This window comes from Pollicipes pollicipes, unplaced genomic scaffold (assembly GCF_011947565.3).
Source record: "Pollicipes pollicipes isolate AB1234 unplaced genomic scaffold, Ppol_2.1 Scaffold_4002;HRSCAF=4701_pilon_pilon_pilon, whole genome shotgun sequence".
Classification (NCBI taxonomy): Eukaryota; Metazoa; Arthropoda; class Thecostraca; order Pollicipedomorpha; family Pollicipedidae; genus Pollicipes; species Pollicipes pollicipes.
In genome coordinates, this window is record NW_023596420.1 from 17,539,472 (window position 1) to 17,552,042 (window position 12,571).

Genomic DNA, 12,571 nt, shown 5'->3' on the forward strand with positions numbered 1-12,571 from the left:
CTTTGTTTTTGCCCAGGGAGTCCGTTTCTATCTCAGCATAGCAACGCAACAATTCATTCCATTGAACAACAACTGAGCATCAGCTGATAGTGACGGCACTGAGTGCTCCAGTGCTCGACCCACACCCACCTGGCCACGGGAAGGCCGGTCACGCCCCTCCCCGCCTGACGCCCCGGGCAGGGTCACCAGCGGTGGCGGACGCCGGTCGGCTGCTATAAAACACCAGCACTGCCACCAACAGACATCAGACGTCCACAGATCCCCAGGCATCTCACAGCTCCATCATGAAGGTAAGAGGCATCGATGTATTGGTAGCATACCGAAGAAAGTGAAACCGTGTATACAACTTGCGCATGAACAACAGCTGAGCATTTTATTCCAATACATAAGAGAATGCATTGCAGTACAATGCTGACTGTGAACATTATTTACACAAAGTTTCTTCCGCCAGGTCTTCTTCGCCACCGCCCTGCTGGCCGTTGCCGCCGCCGACAACGCGCCGTACAGCACTGCCGCCCCAGCCTACCACCAGCCCACCTACGCCCCGGCCCCGGCCTACCACAAGCCCAGCCACGCCCCGGCCCACCAGCAGAGCTACGACCAGCCGCCCAAGTACGACTTCAACTACGACGTCCACGGCTATGGAGACTACGAGCCCCAGTTCAACGCCCAGGAGGGCCGTGACGGCTACAGCACTCAGGGCTCTTACTCTGTTGTCCTTCCCGACGGCCGTACCCAGAAGGTGATCTACACCGTTGCCGATGCCTACTCCGGCTACGTCGCTGACGTCACGTACGAGGGTGAGGCCACGCACCCCGACTACCATCCCACTCCTGCCTACAAGCCCGCCCCTGCCTACAAGGCTCAGCCCGCCTACAAGCCCGCCGCCGCCTACAAGTCCGCCCCAAACTACGCTCCCACTCCCGCCTACAACTGAGTCATCGTTCATTGTTATCCACTCGGATAACATAGCCATGTCTTTATCGCAATATGCATGTCATATGGGCGTGTGATGTATTTATATGTTCAATGCCTCCAAAGTACTGGAATACAAAGATGATGCGTACTAATCGTTGTCTACCTCTCCGTACACCGAACCATTTACCCACAGTAGCCAATGACTACGCGTCACCTGTGACATGTCAATGCGCGTCACATGGATCTAGCCCTGAGCGCACTGATACGGTCGCCTCCAGCCCTGGAAGCGCTTGCATAATCAAAAGCTCTGTGTCATTAAATAAAGAGCAGGATGGTGTGAGGCAACAATGGAAACATACCGAACTCATCTAGCCCAGCAAACACAGTACAAAACAGAAATTACGATGATTTGTGCTGCTAACCCAGTTAGCAGTGTCAACCACGCATCAAGCAGCTCCCACTTGATCAAAATCATAGAAGCGTTATTGCTTCCTCCAAGCTCCGTTGATGTTAACGTGTCATTACTTGCGATCAGTCGACAGCTCAATACATTTTCCTTTCTTTTCCTTACACCTTTCAACAAAGGTCTACCCAACATAACTTTCGAGCGACCACGACTCATTTAGTGGAGCATGGATGAGGTATACGTCAGTCCATGGTCAAAACCAACCATAGTTTTAATTACAGAACTTGCCTCACTCGGTAGTTTTTGACACCTATTTTCAGTCTCTCCATCACAAGGACGTCACCAGACATGGTGCTTGGACTTCAGTCTCAATCTCTACGGTTTTTGATTACCTTGATCCTCTGAAGGTAAAATGAGGCCGCTGACCTGAGATAATAAACGACATTAGTAATTTGCTTAGGAGAGATAACTAGAGTACAGTTGGGTGCACGGGAAGATCTGAGGCCACCATGCACATCAATCTAGAGTTTTACCTTCTCCGAGCTCGTTTGACCCTAAAGCCACGATTTACATGCCTCAAGATAAGGAAATGTTGAAGACATTTACACGCCCACGCCCTTGTTCATTCTGCAGTGTTTAGCACGCTTCCTTTTTGAGATCTCAGGGGGCTCAATGTCCACTCCCACCAAAGCTCGTGGCACTCAACCGGCCAGCCGGGCATGCGTTGAAAGTGGTCTGTGTTGTGAAGAAAATGTTGGATTGTGTAAGAGTGCGCATGCCATTGATGTGGACTGCTGGCATTAGGTCTTGTTTCTTCATGTCAGCGTAGGGTCCTGGGGTTCCTTCTCCGCGCAAGATGCAGTTGCGTTAATAAAAGCTCTCTTCTCGTTGCATGCCTACATACTAGTATATAGATTAAAGAAGTATATCTGATGATTGAGTCGCGTTCGAAAGATTGAATTTTGACCTAATCAACCTCAGGGAGTGATATCAAAGATTTCACCGGATCACAGCGCAGCACCGGTCAGTCACGGGGGCGTACGCGGGAGTTTGCCGCGGGACATACAAATCAAACGTTTGAGACGAACGCCCAGGTTAACGCACCGCAGGCGCGCTGCATTCCTGGTGAGGCGTAACACATTACATTTTCGATTAGTTTATTTTTACCTCTAATAGCAACAGACATCTGTGCCAAGGAAACATCAGACCACCATTATATCGTGGCCCTTCACATGTTGGGGGTCTTGCTCCGCGCCAGCATAAATTCAGGCTTCGGGAGAAAATCGTTCTGGCCTGCCATCCTAAAAAAAAAACTAGAATCCAGTTCCCCCAACGCGAATAGGAATTCGCGAACGCCCGCAATTTCAGATACTTGACAAAAGATTTAGAAATAGTACATGAGACAGCCTGGTATTAACAAAATCTACTTTCGGGAACCAGCATTAGCGTGGTTCGTGCTGAAATGTATCGACTGCTGGTACTATGCAACTAATTTTTATAATTTCTTGCATTTAATTTTATGGGTTTATCCATGACATTGCGCCCGGGCCATGGTAATGGCAGGTTCAATGTTCAATATATCCACGCCGATTCAAAACGAAACTAAGTATCTTTAGCCACACCCCCATAAGTTGCGCCAACGATACCGTTGAATCTTCGTTTTTGTCCGAGAGTCCGTTTCTATCTGAGCATAGCAACGCAACAATTCATTCCACTGAACGACAACTGAGCACCAGCTGATAGTGACGGCACTGAGTGCTCCAGTGCTCGACCCACACCCACTGGCACACGGCACGGCCGGTCACGCCCATCCCCGCCTGTCGCCACGGGCAGGGTCACCAGCGGTGGTGGACGCCGGTCGGCTAATATATAACACCAGCACCGTCATCAACAGACATCAGACGCCCACAGATCCCCAGGCATCTCACAGCTCCATCATGAAGGCAAGAGGCACCGATGCATTGGGAGCATGCCGAAGAAAGTGAAAGCGTGTATACAACTTGCGCATGAACAATACATACGAGAATGCATTGCAGTACAATGCTGACTGTGAGCATTATTTACACAAAGTTTCTTCCGCCAGGTCTTCTTCGCCGCCGCCCTGCTGGCCATTGCCGCCGCCGAAAACGCACCGTACAGCACTGCCACCCCGGCCTACCACAAGCCCACCTACGCCCCGGCCCCGGCCTACCACAAGCCCAGCTACGCCCCGGCCCACCAGCAGAGCTACGACCAGCCGCCAAAGTACGACTTCAACTACGACGTCCACGGCCACGGAGACTACGAGCCCCAGTTCATCGCCCAGGAGGGCCGTGATGGCTACAACACCCAGGGCTCTTACTCCGTTGTCCTCCCCGACGGCCGTACCCAGAAGGTGACCTACACCGTTGCCGATGCCTACTCCGGCTACGTCGCTGACGTCACGTACGAGGGTGAGGCCACGTTCCCCGACTACCATCCCGCCCCTGCGTACAACCCCGCCCCTGCCTACAAGGCTGCCGCCGCTGCCTACAAGGCTCAACCCGCCTACAAGGCCGCCTCTGCCTACAAGACAGCCCCTGCCTACAAGGCCGCCCCCGCCTACAAGCCCGCCCCTGCGTACAAGCCTGCCTCCACCTACAAGCCTGCTCCCACCTATGGCGCCACTCCCAGGTACACCTAAGCCTCAGCTCATTGGTATCAAATGCTACTCATAGTCTACCAGATGTTCCGATTCCATTCCATCGAAGGAGATAGGGTTCGTCACAGAGGGATAGTCGTTTAACCGTGATGCGTATTCATATGCTGGATGCGTGCGAGATGTAAATACAAAAACAACGAATAACCAGCAGCTATGATCGGCTGAATCCACAATCACTAGCAGTTGATGGAGAAAGTTCAGTCGCCACCAACAGATCCCAATCGAATCAGAGCAGGGGGTCCGTGACTGGATGGTGTGGCACCGGTTAGTTACTTAGCAACTGATATCGCCAACGCCTTGCATGCACCAACCACCACCCTCACTGGTCAGTCCGTTCGATTCCATCTGCACAGGTTCTGCATTAATGACGCTGACTCGATGAAATAGCGGCAGCCTCCCCCAGTGGACTGTTTGACGTTTTGAAGGCATGCATACAAAACCGCTTGGCGGCCAGGTGATGACATCGGAGAAGAGCGGGAACAGAACGGTGAGCAATGGTGAGAAAATAAGACACTCACCTCACGGCCGCACCATGCCGTATGCGCGTCAAACAAGGACTTAAACGCACAGCCGACATGTCGTACTCATATGCTGTCTATGAACCGAGCACTTAATATTCCCGTTGTGGGGTAGCCTGCAATTAAAATAAAACTGGACTCCGTGGTGCTTATTAATCCGCTCAAGTAAGCCGCCCCACTGATAATATTTTCTTTTAAAAATTGACAACTCGGCACATGCCTGATACATTATTTCTGTATCAAAGAATTGTGTATCAGAAGAGTAGAAGCACCAAACTATATGCAACACGATCGACAAGGACTCGTATTCCAAGGGATTCCCTGTAAAACAATCGGGCCAAAATATTATACAAAAACACACCGAGGGTAAGTTTTGGATGGTGCTGACGGGCTGGCGCTTCGATTGCCTGATATGTCAATGGACGCACAGGTCGGAGTCGCGGAGTTAAATACGTCCTCAAATTCGCGTATTTTCAATGCGGACCCGCATGGGGTATCTTTCGTTTTAACATCGGATGGTGGTATGGCATTGGCGACATTGAAAAGAAAGGAATGATCTTTAACACGTCAAATAATGTATTTCTTCACTCATAAGTGAAGAGGCCAAAAACAGACAAGCTTTCAGCCTCTGGTCATTGTTTTGTCTTCCGATTAGTAAAACATAAGTACAAATTTAGTATGTTGAGGCCATGCCTTACTTTTTAAACATTGCATGTATTGCGTGATGTACATAGGCTCACGGTCCATGTGTGGATGTTCACAGCTTGAGACCAACCGACTTCAATAAAACTACAGACCCGGGAACGATTCAGCTGGTCCATCACACTTTGGCAATCAATCCTAGATCATAGGATACAAAAGCTGACAAAAGCTGTTTCAAAGGCGCTTGAGGAGCTCCAGCCCACACTCTGTCAGCCAATCCCGAACCAAAGGGTAACAAACCCGACAAAGGCTGTTCGAAAGGCGCTGGAAGCAATGTGCAGCGTACGACTGAGATTTGGTAACGTGGAATACTAATGAGATCATGACAGACCTGATAAGAGGATCACTGGCGGGGCTAAGATCATCCCGCTGAACGTGAACAAAAAAAAAATACTGATCTGCACTGTAAGGAATGCAGTGAACATACGTTGCGTTGTTTCAGGAGACAAGGCGATACACAGTTTTGGAGGTTTCGAAGTCACGCCACTAAACGATCGCAACATATAACCATCTGAGCTTTTCTCTGCATCCTTGAAAAGCCTACCTTCTTTCGCGCTGCAGCGCTAGTACAGGAGAAAAACAAATGTGGCCTTGCACGTGTACCCATCTCTGCGGCCTATGTATTGTGACTCGGCGACGGCGGATACAGCGCGACATGGGAAAACACCGACCTAAAAAACAGGGTCGCTTACCACAGAACAAGTCGGTGCATGGTGAAAACGGATTTCACGGGATGACTAGTGAATGCTACATGATTGGGAACATGGAGCATTAGTCGTTGAGAATGCATTAAACGTTGTGCAGTGCCGTATAGTCACCATTAATTGTTGTCCCGAACCACTAAAATGGCTTCATTGTGCTATAAAATGTATGCACAAAGCAGACCTCATAGCAAGATTGTATAAAGAGCCAAATAAGACTTGGCTGGCCAAGGACAGGGCAGGTGCCACGACACGGCACATGACACCTGACGCAACCGATATCCGACATGGGTGTATGCACACCGCGCAATGGTGCGTGGTCTAACTTACGTCCCATAAGCACAGCACCTTAATGATCAGAACAGCCAGCACACACACTCGTATGCGTTATAATACGGTTCGCTCCAATCTCCGGTTGTCCAGAGACCTCAGGACTACTGCTTAACCACCGCGATGTCGTAAGTCTGAGAATCAGTGCAAGGAGAGGTATCCCCAGCCTCTCCCATACGCCTGGACACAGGCCGACCGGTCACACCCCTCCCCGCCTGACGCCCCGGGCAGGGTCACCAGCGGTGGTGGATGAAGGCCAGCGACTATAAAACACCAGCACCGCCACCAACAAGCATCAGACGTTCACAGATCGCCAAGGATCTCACAGCTCCATCATGAAGGTAAGAGGCACCGATGTATTAGGAGCATACCGAAGAAAGTGAAAGCGAGTATATATCGCAGCGCATGTACAACAATGCAGGCGAAAATGCATTGCAGCACAGTGTTGACTGTTACCACTACTACACTAATTTATTTTCGCCAGGTCTTCTTCGTCACCGCCCTGCTGGCCGTTGCTGCCGCCGACGGCGCGCCGTACAGCACTGCCGCTCCGGCCCACCACCAGTCAGCGTACGCCCCAAGCCCGGCCTACCACAAGCCCAGCTACGCCCCAGCTCACCAGCAGAGCTACGACCAGCCGGCCAAGTACGACTTCAGCTACGACGTGCACGGCTACGGAGACTACGAGCCGCAGTTCAACGCCCAGGAGGGTCGCGATGGCTACAGCACCCAGGGCTCTTACTCCGTTGTTCTTCCCGACGGCCGCACCCAGACGGTGACCTACACCGTTGGTGATGCCTACTCTGGCTACGTCGCTGATGTCACGTACCAGGGCGAGGCGACGTACCCCCAGTACCACCCCGCCCCTCCCTACAAGCCCGCCCCTGCCTACGCTGCGACTGCCGGCTACAACTAAGTCGTAACTATCTTACTTCCCATTGGTATCCATGGCGCAACAGATCTCCTGGTGTTATCGTTCCATATGCAACACGGTAGGATCCTCTGATTTCCATACAAGGTTTGCCTGCCTGTGTTAATGTATTTATATGTTGGAGGTGTTCAAAATGTGAATAAAAAAGGCACATAAAAAATAGTGGAGCTCTGCAAGGGGCCGTCACTTTCTCCATATCCCAACTGGATGGCAATGTGAACTCCGAAACCCAAAAGCTACCGGGAGAAAAAAAACTTCGTGCAGATTACTGCAGTACCTTTAAATCACTCGTCAGTTACTCGACCCCGCTTACACGACCCTAGACGTTCTGTGTGACGTGCTGACATTGGCGGCAGCTACACCGTCGCATGCGCTGTCTCCTGGTGAGTTGACAACCGCATGGAGAGCAGCTCCGAGGCCGATGCTCCATAGCCCGAGTAGTCAGGGATACGCTGTCTGCTGGCGAGTTGACAACCGCATGGAGAGCAGCTCCGAGGCCGATGCTCCATAGCCCGAGTAGTCAGGGATACGCTGTCTCCTGGTGAGTTGACAACGGCATGGAGAGCAGCTCCGAGGCCGATGCTCCATAGCCCGAGTAGTCAGGGATACGCTGTCTCCTGGTGAGTTGACAACCGCATGGAGAGCAGCTCCGAGGCCGATGCTCCATAGCCCGAGTAGTCAGGGATACGCTGTCTGCTGGCGAGTTGACAACCGCGTGGAGAGCAGCTCCGAGGCCGATGCTCCATAGCCCGAGTAGTCAGGGATACGCTGTCTGCTGGCGAGTTGACAACCGCATGGAGAGCAGCTCCGAGGCCGATGCTCCATGGCCCGAGTAGTCAGGGCCGATACCGCGGGCTTCACTGGCGCAGCGCACCGGGACGCCCAACAACTTAAAGCGGTAGCGGTCTACGTGGCTAACCAAGGCCTTGAAACGCATAAAATAATGCACTTAATAGATGACAGCACAAATAATGCGGTGACGTTTAGATGGATTGCACGTAAACAGCAGATCCGTTACACCTGTCATTCACATTAACTCGCGAATCTGAGCGGTGTCTAACTTGAAGCTTTCTAACCGCGGCGTCACACAGCGTGTTGTTGCGACATGGCTATGACTGAGAAAACACAGTCGCCATCCGCCGCGTAAACCCAAGATGCCTTCGCACAGCATGCATCACATTTTGGATTCCATTATTTTTGTAAAATTGATGATCATTGGCAGAATTTACGAGCCTTTGCAGTTTCCCGATCACTCTTCACCAAAAAGCATGTCATGACTCAGCCGCGAGCATCGCAGAAGAACGCGGAGAAGACTAATGAGCATCAGTGACAGGGACGTCCGCCCTCTATCATAAACGTCTTCCCTCTGTACGTCTTCCTACCTGCCCTCTAGGCTCAGAGGGGGCATCACCATTCTTTCACAGTTCGTCGCTCACCCTCACGGCTCTCACAGCAGCGACAGTGTATTGGCTAGTGACGGCGACAAACCGCCGACACTCCCATCCATCTAGCGTTAACGATGATCTCAAAGGGATTCAAAGTTCAAGAGATCAGCATTCGATAACTGACATCGTTACGGTGTTAGGGTGTTACGGTGTTATGGTGTTTTTGAACACGCGCATATCGCAAGCACCTCAGCCCTTCGTGCCTGTCTGAGCATTGTATAGATGCTGTCTCCTAGAACACGAACAGCCGGAACCCTGTGCAATCCCTGTGAGGACAATATGTGCAAAACACACCACTTGTGGGCATTGATGGGGATGGGAAAGACCCGTGATACCCAGCCAAGCCGATAAGAACAGCAATTGTCATGAGGAAAAGTGGAAGGAAGACATGGAAGGTATGAATCGACGCACTGTTCCGGACGCCCTGTTGCAACACTGTTTAAGTGAACGAGCGTGGCCTGGCCGCGCGTGAACCCAGACCGCCTGGGGTCCACGCGGAGGACTTCGAGCGGCGCAGTAACAGACCGCCAGTGTCCCGACGTGTACCAGAGGCAGATCAGTGCAGGAACGATTTATAAACCACCAGCGCGCTGAGCGGACGTCGGCGGCAGACCAGCAGCGGAGCACATTATTCGTAGACCGGTATTGGATCAGTGCCGGACCAGAAGACCAGCGGCAGACCAGTCGCGGACACGTGACGGGCAAGCCGCCGACCGGAGGCTGGCCACTCGCGCGCCGGTGGAGGGCCAGCAGCGGACCGGCGACGGTTCAGCAGCGGACCAGTGGAGAGCCAGCAGCGGACCGGCAGAGGACCGGCAGCGGACCGGCGGAGGACCAGCGACAGCGGGCCGTGACCCACCCAGCGGCGGGCGGTGCGGCGCGGGACTGACCTGGAGTGCGGATCCTGTTGAAGATGGCCTGCCGCCAGGAGGCGTTGGCGTGCCGGGGCGTACCGTCGCCGCCCGGCCGGCCAGTGTCGGCGGCGCGCGGGCTGTTGCCCATCCGCTTGAAGCTGCGGGACAGTTAAGGGCACGGTAAGGGAGGGGGGATACCACGTGACCGTACGAGTCGGCCGACGTCCACTGCCCCACCCATGGCGGCGTGGCACAACCGCGCGTCCCACGCAGCCCGAAAGCAATGAAGAACTCCGAACGTGATGTGACTCATGAGACCAACACATGATGCGGAGGCTGACACGGGGAGGTTAATACCCTAGGTGCAGAGCCCATCGGTCGGCAGGAGGTGTAATTGTGATTTCGTAGAGTGTTTCACCAGCAGTTTCGGCATTATAGGCGAACTATCAGCAATAAAGTACGGGACTTTGCTTTACAGGATAGAACTTTGAACAGAACCCAGAACTTATTGGAAGAGGGCGCTACGAAACTTAAGGTGCGTGAGAGTTCATGGTGATGCACTGCGGGGCTATTGAAGTCGTTAAACAAAATGCCAGAAAGAATGAACAGCCCTATCGCAACGAGACAAGAACTGAGGCTGTCAGGTGAGCAATAGGTGTGGTGTCCCCGCACGCCCCGTCCGACTGAGGCGGTCTTACATGGCCACCATGGGACTGTCGGTGCGGGCCGCCTGGTTCAGGTTCCTCGTGCGGTACTCTCGCCGATACCCCTCGCCAGAGCTGCCCGCTGAAACGTCAAAGAACACTCGTCATCAGGCTGTGGACGTCGGACGGTGAGGCATGACGCGACGGCACCTTGCATCAACGTAACAGTAACAGCAGCTGACCATTGGCGGATCTGTCACGCTAACGAATGGTGAAGCCTGCTCTTCGACAGCGGAGCGTGACAGTCACCACCACTGCACCCATCCCTCGCCATCAGTGCAGCCGTAGATGACCAATGGCGGATCCCTGACTCGACCGCGCTGAGTCATGACTCACCGATGGTGGAGCTGCGCGGTCGGGAGGCGACCGGCGAGTCGGCCGGGTACTCGTACCGGAACTCGGCCTTGGTGGGCGTCGGGCAGGGCGAGCCTTCCGGCGTGGTGCTGGCGGAGTGCTGCGCCACCGGCACCGACACCGGTCAGTCACGCGCCAGCCACAGGGCCCGGCTTGGCTACACACTCCAGCCACAGGGCCTGGCTTGGTTACACGCGCCAGCCACAGGGCCCGGTTTGGCTATACGCGCCAGCCACAGGGCCTGGCTTGGTTACACGCGCCAGCCACAGGGCCCAGTTTGGCTATACGCGCCAGCCACAGGGCCCGGTTTAGTTGCACGCTTCAGTCACAGGGCCCGGCTTGGTCTGTGGCCTAGCCGGGCCCTGCAGCAGCCACGAGCGGCGAGCGGATGTGTTCCAACAGTGATGTAACTGGAGGATGATGCAGGATGGAGGATGATGTATTATAAAACCCAGTGACGCCAATATAACACATAATTACTGGTGAGGAGGCCGACATGAAAATACTTGGCATTTTGCGCTCAGAATCAGACACCGCAATCTGCAACAACAGCTAACGCGGGGACATGGAGGTTCCACCCAGGAAGTAAGCATTGCTTTCGCAATAAAATCACTTGAAGTATTGAGTCCCACACATAATCGTCACTAAATGCACAACAAATCATCGACTTTCCTACACGATTTGAGCCCCAAAAGGAAACCTGAACGCCACCTGCCCCTGCAATGGTAGAAGTTATCCCGGATGGAGCACCGGACTCTCCGGCTGGCAGTTATCTCTGATGGATCACCAGATGCCCCGGCCGGCATTTATCCCTGATGGAGCACCAGATGCTTCGGCTGGCAGTTATCCCTGATGGAGCACCAGATGCTCCGGCTGGCAGTTATTCCTGATGGAGCACCAGATGCTCCGGCTGGCAGTTATCCCTGATGGAGCACCAGATGCTCTGGCTGAAATTTATCCCTGGTGGAGCACCAGATGCTCCGGTTGGTATTTTTAACTCATGGAGCACCAGATGCTCCGGCTGGCAGCTACACCTGATGGCGCACCAAATGCTCCGGTTGGCTGTTATACCTGATGGAGCACCAAATGCTCCGGTTGGCTGTTCTCCTTCGTTTCCTCACGGCCCCGGTTGTACTTCCACACCTGCTCCAGCCGCGAGGTCAGCGACCGCTTCGCCTTGTTCAAACCTGAGCTGAGGTCGAAGAGAAGGTTGGAGCTGTCGTGGCTGCAACGGCGCAGGAGGGCGGCTTAAGACGGGTCCCCAGACCATGGGGAAGGGCTGCCCCGGAGCGCGTCAAGACAAGCAACACATGTCGTCAACAATCTAAAGAGCATTGATAAACTGCACCAGACTGGATGGACTGTTTTCTCACTGCAAGGAGCAGTTCCTGATCTCACATGCACTTGCCTAACACAACTGAGCGCGGCGCTGGAACACTCCCAATTCGGGCGCGCAGGCGTTTCGTTTGACATCCTTCGCCAAGGCCGCAGTGGGTCTGGCTTTGAACACGGACAGCCTTCAGCTCGCTCCGGTTAGTCTGTGGCAGTCACGTGACCCGCCCGCTGATAACGGGGAAACACGCCCGGTGCCTCGAACGAAGGACTACGAGACGAGTCCGGCCGGCCGGAGGGTGCGCCAGCGACAGCAGCGGCCACGACGATTCAGGACCGCTTGTGTCGCTCGCGGCCCGGAACCGGCCGGCTGCCGTTGTCTGCAGCTGACACACCGTCCGCCGGTGGGGCTCACCCGAGCGGCGGCAGCTGGCCGGCCGGCACGTGCGTGTGCTTCCGCTGCTTCTCGTCGCAGAGGAACCGCAGCAGCGACATGAGCAGCTCGTTCTGCTCGGCGGCGTCGACGGCCTCCGCACCGCTCAGCTTGAGTAGCAGCTCGCGCCGCTCCTCGGCCGGCAGGCACTCGAGCGCGCGCACAATCACGGCCTGAATCGCCTCTGGGCCGAGGCCTGCGGCGGCGTGGACGGTGGCCGGTCAGTCAGACGACCTGCAGCCTCGGCCTCGGGGAGAGGGAGC

The 12,571-nt window shown here is 54.2% G+C and overlaps 1 protein-coding gene across 1 annotated transcript in view; it reads right to left on the reverse strand.

Annotated features, from left to right (window-relative positions):
* Nucleotides 1-6,721: 6,721 nt before the first annotated feature.
* LOC119094178 (TBC1 domain family member 4) overlaps nucleotides 6,722-12,571 on the reverse strand; it is a 101,127-nt gene continuing 95,277 nt past the window's right edge. Inside the window, exons 11-16 of the mRNA XM_037217253.1 lie at nucleotides 12,291-12,504; nucleotides 11,615-11,768; nucleotides 10,526-10,643; nucleotides 10,184-10,271; nucleotides 9,503-9,643; nucleotides 6,722-6,770 (exon numbers count right to left, since the gene is read on the reverse strand). Of these exons, the coding sequence (XP_037073148.1) occupies nucleotides 6,722-6,770; nucleotides 9,503-9,643; nucleotides 10,184-10,271; nucleotides 10,526-10,643; nucleotides 11,615-11,768; nucleotides 12,291-12,504 (764 nt within the window). The remainder of the gene's footprint in view (nucleotides 6,771-9,502; nucleotides 9,644-10,183; nucleotides 10,272-10,525; nucleotides 10,644-11,614; nucleotides 11,769-12,290; nucleotides 12,505-12,571) is intronic.